The sequence below is a fragment of the Ranitomeya imitator genome, chromosome 6 (assembly GCF_032444005.1).
Source record: "Ranitomeya imitator isolate aRanImi1 chromosome 6, aRanImi1.pri, whole genome shotgun sequence".
Taxonomy (NCBI): Eukaryota; Metazoa; Chordata; class Amphibia; order Anura; family Dendrobatidae; genus Ranitomeya; species Ranitomeya imitator.
In genome coordinates, this window is record NC_091287.1 from 163,846,070 (window position 1) to 163,861,570 (window position 15,501).

General features: G+C 41.7%; 1 protein-coding gene across 2 annotated transcripts in view; it reads right to left on the reverse strand.

The window, feature by feature from the left end:
• The window catches only part of NPSR1 (neuropeptide S receptor 1), a 551,858-nt gene that overhangs the window by 226,898 nt on the left and 309,459 nt on the right, over positions 1–15,501 (reverse strand). For both annotated transcript variants that reach the window (XM_069732482.1, XM_069732481.1), the window contains one exon: positions 5,401–5,477. In XM_069732482.1, the coding sequence (XP_069588583.1) occupies positions 5,401–5,477 (77 nt within the window). The remainder of the gene's footprint in view (positions 1–5,400; positions 5,478–15,501) is intronic.

Here is a 15,501-nt window from a genome sequence, read left to right on the forward strand (position 1 = left end):
TAACTTGTTGTACAGTGAACTTTGTACCTTTTTAGTATATTATGCTAATAAGGGTCCATGGTAAATTAATTCGGTGGAGTTTGAAGTTCTGAGATGTGCCAGATAGCTATGATGCCTCTGCAATTTCGTGAGACGCATCTGTAAAATTAATTATATTCATTAGGGTTCCAAAGGTTGTTAAATACTGTTTTTATACAGAAACTTTCCAGTCTCTCTCAGACTTGAAATTTCATGGTAATTCTAATTTCAGGAAGGTTATGATTTGGTCTACTTAAAAATGTGATCACTGGTATGAACCATTAAATGTATTCCAAACATCCACTGCCATAAACACGACAAGCTACCTATCCTTAAGGAGAAACCATACCTTAACGTCTTGGTGGTTTCCCTCATCTATGCTAGCTGTGTTCCTGGCATGTTTTCATGTGGGAGATAGTTGTAACACAATCCATCTTTTGCAGAAATAGTAGGGGTTATGGGAAACTCTAATTCTGTCCACTTATCTCATTAGGATCAATGGTTAGTGCTGACAATGGCATCTAAGTGGTTAAAAAGAGATGTTCCTACATGTATCCATCAACTTAACTGTGCTATGAATGAGTGGTGATAAATGATGGCTTGAAAACAATAGGACCCAAGTTTTCCATCGTATTACACCTAAGAGTCCTTTTTCGTTTTTGCGTTTCTGTTTTTCGCTCCCCTTCTTCCTAGAACCACTACTTTTTATTTTTCCATCAATATGGCCATGTGAAGGCTTATTTTTTGCTAGATGAGTTGTACTTTTGAACAACAGCTTTGATTTTACTATATCGTATACTCAAAAGCGGGAAAAAAAAATCCAAGTGCGGTGAAATTGCAAAAAAAGTGCAACTGTTTTTTGATTTTTTTTTACCATGTTCACCAAATGCTAATAGAGATGAACAAATATTTCAATGTATGGTTTGGATTACGATCGCTGAATTTGAAATATTCGCCTAGTAATACGCTGAATATTCGCCGAACATAATCGAACGCCATTCATGTCAATGGGAGGCAAAAACAAACGCATGCACAACACCATATACAGTGCCTTGCAAAAGTATTAGGATCCCAGGAAATTTTCAACCTTTTCCCACTTATCATGCATGCTTCAAACATATAGATACCAAATGTAAATTTTTGGTGAAGAATTAACAAGTGGAACACAATTGTGAAGTTGAGCGAAATGTATTAGTTATTTTACATTTTTGTGGAAATTCAAAAACTGAAAAGTGGAGCGTGCAATATTATTCGGCCCCTTTATTTTCAATGCAGCAAACTCACTCCAGAAGTTCACTGTGGATCTCGGAATGATCAAAAGTTGCCCTAAATGCCTAATGATGATAACTATAATCCACTTGTGTGTAATCAAGTTTCCGTATAAATGCACCTGCTTTGTGATAGTCTCAGGGTTCTGTGTGAAGCACAGAGAGCATCATGAAGACCAAGGAACACAACAGGCAGGTCTGTGATACTGTTGTGGAGAAGTTTAAAGCTGGATTTGTATACAAAATGATTTCCAAAACTTTAAAAATCCCAAGGAGCACTGTGCAACTGATCATATTGAAATGGAAGGAGTATCACACCACTGCAAATCTACCAAGACCCAGCTGTCCTTCTAAACTTTCATCTCAGACAAGGAGAAGACTGATCAGAGATGCAGACAAGAGGCCTATGATCACTCTGGATGAACGGCAGAGATCTACAGTTGAGGTGGGACAGTCTGTCCATAGGACAACAATCAGTCATACACTGCACAAATCTGGCCTTTATGGAAGAGTGGCAAGAAGAAAGCCATTTCTCAAAGATATCCACAAAAAGTGTTGTTTAAAGTTTGCAACAAGCCACCTGGGAGACACACCAAACATGTGAAGGAAGGTGCTCTGGTCAGATGAAGCCAAAATTGAACTTTTTGGCAACAATGCCAAACGATATGTTTGGCATAAAGGCAACACAGCTCATCACCCTGAACACACCATCCCACTGTTAAACATGGTGGTGGCAGCATCATGGTTTGGGCCTGCTTTTCTTCAGCAGGGACAGGGAAGATAGTTAAAATTGATGGGAAGATGGATGGAGCCAAATACCGGACCATTCTTGAAGAAAACCTGTTGGAGTCTGCAAAAACTTGAGACTGGGACGGAGATTTGTCTTCCAACAAGACAATGATCCCAAACATAAAGCTAAATCTACAATGGAATGGTTCACAAATAAACATATCCAGGTGTTAGAATGGCCAAGTCAAAGTCCAGACCTCAGTCCAATCGAGAATCTGTTCAACTTCACAATTGTGTTCCACTTGTTGTTGATTCTTCACCAAAAATTTACATTTGGGATCTTTATGTTTGAAGGATAATATGTGGGAAAAGGTTGAAAAGTTCCAGGGAGCCGAATACTTTCACAAGGCACTGTAACGGCTCCAAATGCTGTCAAAACACATCAAATGAAGGACAGGCACCAGGAAAGTGGCATCAATTCACCCTCAGTACAAATTGTATATTGGCACTGCAGCAATCAGCCAGACATAAGGTATCTGGGTCTGGGACAGCTTTTACAGCTTTCAATTGAACATCACAGTAAGATGAGATGGGTGAGGGATCGGTGCAGGCCTTCTTTCCTGGGAGTCCTGATACCACATGTAACACCTGAACCTGCTTTCATGCTGAGCCACACTAAAGTGGCACAAGTATCAGTTTTGTAGATTACCATTTTCAGAAAAATTTAAGGATAGTAACACGGGTAGTTGAGTCCAAGGAAGTGGAGGCCTGATGGTTTCGGAGGCCTATTGATACAGGCAACACCCATGAAGGAGACCCAACCAGGGTGTTCACATTTCCAAAAATTATTGGCAGACAACACCAAAGTCACATCAATTTTACAACAGTATAGATAGTATAATAGGGACTGACAGGTCTTTCACTACACACAATCCAAAAGATGGACACCCAACTAGGAGTGGTGACATTTAAACAAATGAGGGTCTTACACCACTGAAGTGGCATCAATTTCACCAAAGTAGAAATTGTATAACAGTGACCGACAGGTCTTCCACTACATCCAATCCAGCAGATGGACACCCAACCAGGAGTGTTCATATTTCCAAAAAATTATTGGCAGACTCAACAAATGTGGCATAAATTCGCTGATTCTAACTCAATGGCTGCATAAAAAAACGGATCACATGTTACCATCAATGCGTCATGTGCTTTTCATAGGAACAATATACAATTATATAGATAAGAAACTGTATTTGATTATTAATTATTCAATTTTTCTTGTAAAAAAATGGATGCCATATCAATTTAGAAAATGGATATGCGAATTATATATGGTGGTAAAAAACAGACACGGATGGTATACAGATTGCATACAGAAGACAATACAGATGAAAAACCACCATTGTTTCTGGAAAAAAAAAGAACAATTTTGCACACATTCATGTGAACCTAGTCTTATACGATCATTTGATCAAGCCCTTCAAGGGAATGAGAATCGTAGCTCGCATCTTTCATGTATGGTGCCAGCACCAATATGCGATATACTACTATGTTATTTGTCTGGAAAAGGTTAAAAAAGGACAAAGAAGTGACATGAAACTTACTGAATAAAATAGCAATATTAAATGAATAATTGGAATTTAAAGGTTGAAAATGACAGCTAGTTAAAATGATCCCCTTGTGATGCTGAACCAATTGATAATATTGCTTTGTTACAATGGTGGAAAATATTTAGCACTATTCCACACCAGCTTTTTTTCCTCCATGATTTTCAAAGTAAAATGTTGCAGTGCTGATTAACAGCATTGTCAGGTATTAAAAAGGAACCACTATTTAAACCACAAATGACATGAAAAGACAAGAAATGTCTTATAGATTTACAGCACATATTTTTCTGAAAGATTGTCAGATTAAGTTTCCCCATATGACAAGTTTTTTTCTATTATAATTGACTCTAATTCACTTGCAATTTAAATGATTAAATCCCCTTAAACTTTCTGTTTGCAAAAAAAATAAAAACAAAAATTTAAATAGCCGAACACAATTAATACAACAAGTGCTTTCCCTGAATGAGTACTGTAATTTCTGAATTATCAAACCCCTTCATGACAAGTCTTTTTAAAGCACCTTTTCGCTGATATGACCTGACACAAGTGTTGTCATGGTTGTGGACAGGGTTCCCTTTCCTATCCTCTCGGGGTTAATTTTGCACGGCCTCCTTTTGGTTTGGGGAGGGCTATATTTACCCGCCTTTGGGGATCCTTGTCAGTGATACCTTGCGCAGGCGTGTACTATGGAGGACAGAGAATGAACTTCAATCCAATATTGCAGCCAGCATGCAGCCAGCGGGTAAGGAAAGGGTGAATCAAAAACCCCAAAACCCCTCCTCCATGGCTGAAGATTGTTCCCTCCAAATCCAAGTGACAGTGATCCTTTAAGGAAAAAGATGGTGGTTTTCGGCCAAGCCTCGACTTTCGGGAGCTCAACAAGATTACCATGAGAAACACGTATCCATTCCCCCTCATTTCAGATCTGTGTAACCAACTTTCTGAGCTCCTTGGCCAGTTCCTTTGACCTCATGATTCTCACTTGGTCTGTCATGCACTGTGAGCTGTGAGGTTTTATATAGACAGGTCTGGAGTGGACTTTTCCAAATCAAGTCCTATCAGTTTAATTAAACACAGCTGGATTACAATGAAGGAGTAGAACCAACTCAAGGAGGAATTCAAGGAAATTGACAGCATGTGACTTAAATATGAGTGTCTGAGCAAAGGGTCTCAATACTTATGATCATGTAATATTTCAGATTTTCTTTTTTAATAAATTTGCAAAAATTTCTACATTTCATTTTTTTCAGTCAAGATTGGGTGCAGAGTGTACATTAATGAGAAAAAATGAATTTTTTTGAATTTACCAAATGGCTGCAATGAAACAAAGAGTTAAAATTTAAAGGGGTCTGGGTACTTTCCATTCCCACTGTATATATTTTGAATAAATATATAAATGTAATATTTCATTATTTTTATATTTCAATACATCTCCAGCAATTTATTCAATTATTTATTTAGCTTGACATTATGGGGAAATGTGCACAGAATGCTAAAAAAAAACCACAACTTACAGATCACATACTTTAGAGACCAAATAAAATATGGAAAAAAGTGATGTGATCTAAACCCATTGTGTTATTAATGGAATTATGTGACATTAGAAAAATATGGCAATAATGGCTCTATTGCTGAAACAAAGCAGGCACATCTTCTACACTTACAAAACCCCTTTAATCTGCAGTAAGCGGAGTACCATTTATGTAATCTAAATCTAATCACAGTGATTTTTATCATAAAACTATTTACAAAAGGGAAACATAAGATGAAAGACTCACCAGTGCAGTTGGAAATGATAACTGCATGTGCCTTGCTCTTTGACCATATAGTTCTTATCACAATGAAATAAATTACACTGTTGAAAGATAATGTGAAATATAAAAATGAAAGCACTCAAAGCTGTAAAATAACATTGCTTTAACATTTTGGTGCAACCCTTTGTAATATAAAACTTTTACTAAATAGTCTGCTCTGTAAGAGTTCGCCAAATAAGCAGGAACTGAATTCAATTGCAAAAGATGTCTGACAGATTTCCGATCCCTATGAAATTCATCTTGTAGACTTTTTATATGCAGCACAATTATGAATTCCCAAAGATTCACATGTTGATAACCTACTATAGTATATATAAGCTTAAAGTAATCAATGTCAGCTCCTAGGTTAATCCCTCCCGTCTTAATGTATTCTGCAGGTAAACTAGCAATACTGTTGTGAACAATTATTCAGATAACAGTCACTTGGAAAATCCTCAGCTGTCACTTCCTGACAGATTTGCAACATACATTTCCATGATCGGGGTCATTATAAATGCAATGCATTGTCTGGAATAAAATGAATTATACTATTCTTCAAATTGCACACATATAAGTGGGCAACATATAACTTACACAGGATTTCAACCAAAACATATATATTACTATATTAGAATCTAGCTACCACAGTTTGCTAATTGTCTATTTAAAGAAGTATGGTATACAGTAAATTTTTCAATGACCCACAACCCACCATTTTGATAACTGAGGAGGGTTGACCCATTTAAAAAGACTAAGAGACCATCATACAAGACATTAATGAATAGATGTTAATTTAGGTGCTGAATTGCACTTTTTTGCTGTGACAACCAAGTCCTGTGCTATTTGAGTCATGGGACCCTGTGCTGGATATATGAATAATTTTCTATTCAGTTGTTGCCATTTTTCCAAGCATAATCCTATTTATTGTTAACTATAAATTATTTCTCAAGAACTGAAACTTAAAGTGTTCTGTTGTAGTTATTGATCATGACAAAATGAATGATCAGAGTCAAAAAGGGAAGACTTACGGCGCTCACTATGTTGGACGCTCGTTCACAAATTGTAAGGAACCTCCTTGGAGGGTTAGGCCGGGGGTCACACTAGCCTATGGCATCCGATGCGATATGCTAATGACCCTCGGCTCCTGCTCTGCTGTGAGCGGGAACCGAGTGTGATGCTACTGTGCTCTGAGCCTCTCGCACAGAGAGAATCGGAGCACAGCTGCGGAGGAGGTGGAGAAAGTAATTTCTCCATCTCCTCCACTGCCTGCGTATATCACACAGCACTCAGATGATATCCGAGTGATGTGCGTTGTGTCACTCACACCAACAGACTTATATGGGTGCGAGGGAGCCTAGACTCGGCCACGTCTCGATGCCAATTGCAGAATGCTGTGATTGTTCTCGCATGCTGATTCGGCATGAGAAAATAATCGCAGATGTGATCTGCCCCATAAATTAACACTGGTCCGAGTGCTATGCTATTTTCTCGCATAGTACACGTTCATATTTTACACAAGTGTGACCACTGCCTTAACATCATAAAAGCAAATAAACTGCGTCCAGTCCAGGGTGATACATTTCAAGTGTCGAAGTTTATTCTGCCATCATATAATAATGTTGTGACCTGGCTTAAGTCTTTATCAAGTATACACAGAAACATACATAACACACATACAGCAATCACTACCGAAGCCAAACCCACTCATTAAAATACAGTATTTACAATAAACATCAATGTAGGGTATTCAACACTGCAATACACATTAGCATTATATTGTATAATAAAAAGATGGAAAGTAGTCCCCATATCCCCATTGACAGCGGCATTTAATAGGTTAGCAATTGGGGCGGAACTTCACGCTACCCACAATTGATAGAGGCAGATCCTGGTTGTAACACACAACTATTACCTGCCACATATATGGAAAGCTCACCCCATGCTCCATGCACCCGCTTCTAACTTGTACCTTACATGTATGGTGCATGTTGTGAAGCACATAAAACCCGTTAAGGTAGCAGGCAATAAAATAAACTTTCTTGATGTTGCATTTGCAAAAACAGGGAAATGCCAATATCTCCATCATCACATTAAAGCCCCCGTCACACTTAGCGATGCTGCAGCGATACCGACAACGATCCGGATCGCTGCAGCGTCGCTGTTTGGTCGCTGGAGAGCTGTCACACAGACAGCTCTCTCCAGCGACCAACGATCAGGGGAAAGACTTCGGCATCGTTGAAACTGTCTTCAACGATGCCGAAGTCCCCGGGTAACCAGGGTAAACATCGGGTTACTAAGCGCAGGGACGCGCTTAGTAACCCGATGTTTACCCTGGTTACCATCGTTAAAGTAAAAAAACAAACGCTACATACTTACCTACCGCTGTCTGTCCTCGGCGCTCTGCTTCCTGCACTGACTGTGAGCACAGCGGCCGGAAAGCAGAGCGGTGCCACTTTATTTTTTCTTCATTCCTTGGTAAATATTTATATTTTATTTGCTTTTATCATCATTTAGACAATTTATATAGCTTTGATAATTTTGTATTTTAGTATTAGCTTCAGTGTATCTTGTATAGAGGTGTCTTTGTCTTAATGGTTTCCTTTGTTTTTAACCCATTCATGACCCAGCCTATTTTGACCTTAATGACCTGGCCGTTTTTTGCAATTTTGACCAGTGTCCCTTTATGAGGTAATAACTCGGGAATGCTTCAACGGATCCTAGCGGTTCTGAGAATGTTTTTTCGTGACATATTGGGCTTCATGATAGTGGTAAATTTAGGTCAATAAATTCTGCGTTTATTTGTGATAAAAATTGAAATTTGGCGAAAATTTTGAAAATTTTTATTCTGTTAAACCAGAGAGTTATGTGACACAAAATAGTTAATAAATAACATTTCCCACATGTATACTTTACATCAGCACAATTTTGGAAACAAAATTTTTTTTTGCTAGGAAGTTATAAGGGTTAAAATTTGACCAGCGATTTCTCATTTTTACAACGAAATTTACAAAACCGTTTTTTTTAGGGACCACCTCACATTTGAAGTCAGTTTGAGGGGTCTATATGGGTGAAAATACCCAAAAGTGACACCATTCTAAAAACTGCACCCCTCAAGGTGCTCAAAACCACATTCAAGAAGTTTATTAACCCTTCAGGTGCTTCACAGCAGCAGAAGCAATATGGAAGGAAAAAATGAACATTTAACTTTTTAGTCACAAAAATGATCATTTAGCAACAATTTTTTTTATTTTCCCAATGGTAAAAGGAGAAACTGAACCACGAAAGCTGTTGTCCAATTTGTCCTGAGTAAGCGGATATCCCATATGTGGGGGTAAACCACTGTTTGGGCGCACGGCAGGGCTCGGAAGGGAAGGCATGCCATTTGGCTTTTTAAATGGAAAATTAGCTCCACTCATTAGCGGACACCATGTCACGTTGGGAGAGCCCCTGTGTGCCTAAACATTGGAGGTACCCCACAAATGACCCCATTTTGGAAACTAGACCCCCAAAGGAACTAATCTAGATGTGTGGTGAGCACTTTGAACACCCAACTGCTTCACAGAAGTTTATAACGCAGAGCAGTGAAAATAAAAAAAAAATTATTTTCTCAAAAAAGATTTTTAGCCCGCAATTTTTTATTTTCCCAAGGGTAGCAGGAGAAATTTGACCCCGAAAGTTGTTGTCCAGTTTCTCCTGAGTACGCTGATACCCCATATGTGGGGGTAAACCACTGTTTGGGCACATGCCGGGGCTCGGAAGTGAAGTAGTGACATTTTGAAATGCAGACTTTGATGGAATGGTCTGCGGGCGTCATGTTGCGTTTGCAGAGCCCCTGATGTGGCTAAACAGTAGAAACCCCCAACAAGTGACCTCATTTTGGAAACCAGACCCAGAAAGGAACTTATCTAGATGTGTGGTGAGGACTTTGAACCCCCAAGTACTTCACAGAAGTTTATAACGCAGAGCTGTGAAAATAATAAATACGTTTTCTTTCCTCAAAAATAATTATTTAGCCCAGAATGTTTTAATTTTCCCAAGGGTAACAGGAGAAATTTGACCCCAATATTTGTTGTCCAGTTTCTCCTGAGTACGGTGATACCCCATATGTGGGGGTAAACTACTGTTTGGGCACATGCCGGGGCTCGGAAGTGAAGTAGTGACGTTTTGAAATGCAGACTTTGATGGAATGCTCTGCGGGCATCACGTTGCGTTTGCAGAGACCCTGATGTGGCTAAACAGTAGAAACCCCCCACAAGTGACCCCAGTCTGGAAACTAGACCCCAAAAGGAACTTATCTAGATATGTGGTGAGGACTTTGAACCCCCAAGTGCTTCACAGAAGTTTATAACGCAGAGCCGTAAAAATAATAAATACGTTTTCTTCCCTCAAAAATAATTTTTTAGCCCAGAATTTTTTATTTTCCTAAGGGTTACAGGAGAAATTGGACCCCAAAGGTTGTTGTCCAGTTTCTCCTTAGTACGCTGATGCCCATGTGTGGGGGTAAACCACTTTTTGGGCACACGTCGGGGCTCAGAAGGGAAGTAGTGACTTTTGAAATGCAGACTTTGATGGAATGGTCTGTGGGCGTCACATTGCGTTTGCAGAGCTCCTGGTGTGCCTAAACAGTAGAAACCCCCCACAAGTGACCCCATTTTGGAAACTAGACCCCCCAAGGAACGTTTCTAGATATGTTGTGAGAACTTTGAACCCCCAAGTGCTTCACAGACAATTATAACGCAGAGCCGTGAAAATAAAAAATCATTTTTCTTTCCTCAAAAATGATGTTTTAGCAAGCAATTTTTTATTTTCACAAGGGTAACAGGAGAAATTGGACCCCAGTAATTGTTGCGCAGTTTGTTCTGAGTACACTGCTACTCCATATGTTTGGGTAAACCACTGTTTGGGCACACATCGGGGCTCGGAAGTGAAGGAGCACCATTTGACTTTTTGAATACAAGATTGGCTGGAATCAATGGTGGCGCCATGTTGCGTTTGGAGACCCCTGATGTGCCTAAACAGTGGAAACCCCTCAATTCTACCTCCAACACTAACCCCAACACACCCCAAACCCTAATCCCAACTGTAGCCATAACCCTAATCACAACCCTAACCACAACCCTAATTCCAACCCTAACCCTAAGGCTATGTGCCCACATTGCGGATTCGTGTGAGATTTTTCCGCACCATTTTTGAAAAATCCACGGGTAAAAGGCACTGCGTTTTACCTGCGGATTTACCGCGGATTTCCAGTGTTTTTTGTGCGGATTTCACCTGCGGATTCCTATTGATGAACAGGTGTAAAATGCTGTGGAATCTGCACAAAGAATTAACATGCTGCGGAAAATACAACGCAGCGTTTCTGCGCGGTATTTTCCGCACCATGGGCACAGCAGATTTGGTTTTCCATAGGTTTACATGGTACTGTAAACGTGATGGAACACTGTTGCGAATCCACAGTGGCCAATCCGCTGCGGATCCGCAGCCAAATCCGCACCGTGTGCACATAGCCTAATTCTCAAGGTATGTGCACACGCTGCGGAAAATGCTGCGAATCCACAGCAGTTTCCCATGAGTTTACAGTTCAATGTAAACCTATGGGAAACAAATATCGCTGTACACATGCTGCAGAAAAACTGCACGGAAACACAGCGGTTTACATTCCGCAGCATGTCACTTCTTTCTGCGGATTCCTCAGAGGTTTTACAACTGCTCCAATAGAAAACCGCAGTTGTAAAACCGCAGTGAAATGCGCAGAAAAACCGCGGTGAATCCGCCATAAATCTGCAGCGGTTTAGCACTGCGAATTTATCAAATCCGCTGCGGAAAAATCTGCAGAGGACCAGAATACATGTGCACATATCAAAACCCTAACCCTAACCCTAACCCTAACCCCAACCTTAGTGGAAAAAAAAAATCTTTATTTTATTATTGTCCCTATCTATGGGGGTGACAAGGGGGGGGGGGGTCATTTACTATTTTTTTTTATTTTGATCACTGTGATAGGTTATATCTCAGTGATCAAAATGCACTTTGGAACAAATCTGCCGGCCGGCAGATTCGGCGGGCGCACTGCGCATGCGCCCGCCAGTTTGGAAGATGGCGGCGCCCATGGAGAAGACGGACGGACCCCGGAAGGATCGGTAAGTATGAAGGGGTGGGGGGGAGCACGGGGGGTGGATCGGAGCATGGGGGGGTGGATCGGAGCGTGGGGGGGTGGATCGGAGCACGGGGGTGGATCGGAGCATGGGGGGATGGATTGGAGCACGGGGGGGTGGATCGGAGCACGGGGGTGAATCGGAGTGCAGGGGGGTTGGATCGGAGCACGGGGGGTGAGATTGGAGCACGGGGGAGCGGACAAGAGCACAGGGGGAGCGGAGCACAGGACGGAGGGGAGCGGGGCAGTGTGCAGGACTGATCGGTGGCTTGGGAGGGCGATCGGTGGAGTGGGGGGGCACATCAGTGTTTCCAGCCATGGCCGATGATAGTGCAGCATCGGCCATGGCTGGATTGTAATATTTCACCAGTTATAATAGGTGAAATATTACAAATCGCTCTGATTGGCCAGTTTCACTTTCAACAGCCAATCAGAGCGATCATAGCCACGGGGGGTGAAGCCACCCCCCCTAGGCTGTACTACCACTCCCTCTGTCCCTGCAGATTGGGTGAAATTGGAGTTAACCCTTTCACCCGATCTGCACGGATGCGATCTTTCCATGACGCCACATAGGCGTCATGGGTCGGATTGGCACCGACTTTCATGACGCCTACGTGGCGTCAAAGGTCAGGAAGGGGTTAAAAGTATAGTTCATTTGACAGGGCTAGTTTCAACGTTCAAGGACTTCTGCAGAATCCATAATTTATGATAGTTATTCCTAATAAAAATACTCTCTGTCATGGGTTTGCTGCGACAGAAAGGAGCCAGAAGATGGCAGTGCCTGATTTCTCCTACTCTTGCATTGATTAGAAGCACTTCATCATCATACTAAATGGTGCAACTTTATTTTATCAGTGCAAGGGTTAATCTGCTCAGTTGAGAGCTCCTGGAAGCTTTCCTGCATTAAGGCTCAGCTGTTTACTGTTAGCCACTCCCATGTGCTATATAATCTGGGCCCTGGCTAGCACTCATTGTCAGAGTAGCTTTTGCTGCATGTCTGGAGGTTGGTGGTGGTTCTTATTTGAGAAGTAGTTTGGTGGATTTATCTGTGACTGTTGCTAGGTTTTGAGTGTGTGATAATTTCACAGACTGAGGGCAGATTCAGAAGCTAAGGCTAGGTACATTGCTCGACGTCTTCACCATTGGAAGTAATATGATACCTATAATGTGGTGGTGCACCATATTAAGTGTCAAGTCCAAGCATTCCTACATGAACAGTTTCCTGGAAAGTAGATTGGTTACCGTGGGCCAGTTGAATGGCCACCAAGGTCCCCCGATTTGACCCCCTTACACTTTTATCTTTGGGTCATCTGAAGGCAGTTGTCTATGCTGTGAAGATACAAGATGTGCAGCATTTCTTCTGTGGTGTTGATATCAGTGTGTCAAGAGTGGGAGAAGAGGGTTGCATTGACAATCCAACACTATTGTGTTTTATAAGTGTTCATAAACTTGTAAATAGCTCATTAAAGAATAAAGATACGTTAAAACCAAGCACACCATTGTTTTTCTTGTGAAATTCTCATTAAGATTGATGTGTCACATGACCCTCTTCCCATTTAAAAAATAAAGTTGGCCAAAATGGCCGACTTCAAAATGGCCACCATGGTCACCACCCATCTTGAAAAGTTTTTCCCCTCCCATATACTAATGTGCCACAAACAGGAAGTTGATATCACCAACCATTCCCATTTTACTTAGGTGCATCCATATAAATTGCCCACAGTGTAGTGACCCCTGAACAGATTATAGACCATAGCCAATGCACTTTCATTTAGATGTCCAATGGCAGTTTTTTACAGTATGTGTATATAGATGCTGTACAAACTACCTCAGCAATATTGTTCACAGTTAAAGGAGCTATTTGATTAAAACTTTTACTCCAGAAAACAATGAGGAAATGCACAACATATTTGCAACTTTTGGGATTTTCATGCCATTTGAATCAGTTGACCTAAATGGACATAGCTGGGAAAAACAGTAGCAGGGCGGGGATGTAGCAATTTTCACCAGTCAAATTTATAAAGGTGTGTTGTAGATCAGAAAGGATACTTCAGTCCCTGAATTGAGTAGCATTTCTGGCGCGGTGCCTAAAGTTGCATGTCACTCAGAAGAGGTGCCAAATTCATTAAGTGACGTGTATCTTTTAATGAATTTGGTGCCTTCAGCTCCAGCAAGACTGTATTGATGAATACAAACTAGTCATGCACAGAAATAATTAGTGATGAGTGAATACATTCGGCACTATTCGTTACTAGCACGAATAGTACGGTATTTGGGCTGTTAGTTTCTTGGCGAGTAATTTGTTATTCACCTCGGTATTTTTGCGTGACCTGCCCAGCATGTTTGGTGCTTTATTTGCAGCCAATGAGCATGGTGGGCTTGCTTGCCAATCAAAGCAATGCCAGCACACTCTTTAGTGTGGCATTACTGTGATTGGCTGACCTTACGGCTCCATAGTGGATATTTAGTTCCTGCCTGCGCCATCTTGTGCGCATTACAGCCAGAAACAGCTGGCTACACTGGTAAGTGTAGTGTGAGCGTAGGAATAGCGAAAGCAGCGTATAGGGAGAGTTTGTGATTACAAAAAGCTCTTTTAAGAGCTAGTGAGAGTGAAGATTAGTTCTCTGTTAGGTGGAGATAGTGTAGGGAGAGATTTAATACTAGGGAGAGGGAAATGCAGGCTCCTGGGTGTTATCATTGCAAGAATTTGCTGCAGATCTCTTCTAGTTTCCATTGTGTTGGATAGTGTAGGAACAGACTGTGGGATTAGGGAGAGAGGCAGGGTTTCATATCTTGTATAATAATTTACAAACCAGTTTCTTTTAGAGCCAAATAATATTACTCAGTACCAGCATATACTAAACAAATTTTTGGGGCACTACATAATATTCCTGCATACCAGCATATACTAAACCGCTTTGTTTTACAGCTAAATAATATTACTCAGTGCCAGCATATAGTATTCCTCTCCTATAGCTGAAATAGTTAATATTTATCTAGCAGTTGTACGACTGGCGCAAAACCTGCTGGGATATGCAAACGTCACTATTTACAAATAATTACCCTGAGTCTGTTGTTGGCGTGTGTCATAAAGGTGATATAAAAAATAATTTTCTATTGGTTAACCCCTTCCCGACCTTTGACGCCACGTAGGCGTCATGAAAGTGCCAATTTCGGTGCCAATCCGACCCATGACGCCTATGTGGCGTCATGGAGGGATTGCGTCCCTGCTGATCAGGTGAAAGGGTTAACTCCAATTTCACCCTACCTGCAGAGACAGGGGGAGTGGTAGTACAGCCCAGCGGGGGAGGCTTCACCCCCCCCCCCCCCCCGTGGCTACGATCGCTCTGATTGGCTGTTGAAAGTGAAACTGCCAATCAGAGCGATTTGTAATATTTCACCTATTAAAACTGGTGAAATATTACAATCCAGCCATGGCCGATGCTGCAATATCATCGGCCATGGCTGGAAACACTCATGTGCCCCCAACCCACCCCACCGATTGCCCCCCAAGCCACCGATCTGTCCTGTACACAGTGATCCGCTCCCCTCCGTCCTCCTGTCCACTTCCCCCGTGCTCTTGTGCTCCAATCCCCCCCCGTGCTCCGATCCAACCCCCCTGCACTCCGATCCACCCCCGTGCTCCGATCCACCCCCCGTGCTTCGATCCACCCCCCATGCTCCGATCCACCCCCTATGCTCCAATCCACCCCTTCGTTCTCCCCCACCCAATCATACTTACCGAGCCTCCCGGGGTCAATCCGTCTTCTCCATGGGCGCCGCCATCCTCCAAAATGGCGGGCGCATGCGCAGTGCGCCCGCCAAATCTGCCGGCTGGCAGATTCGTTCCAATGTGCATTTTGATCACTGTGATAAAATCTATCACAGTGATCAAAATAAAAAAAATAGTAAATTACCCCTCCCCCTTTGTC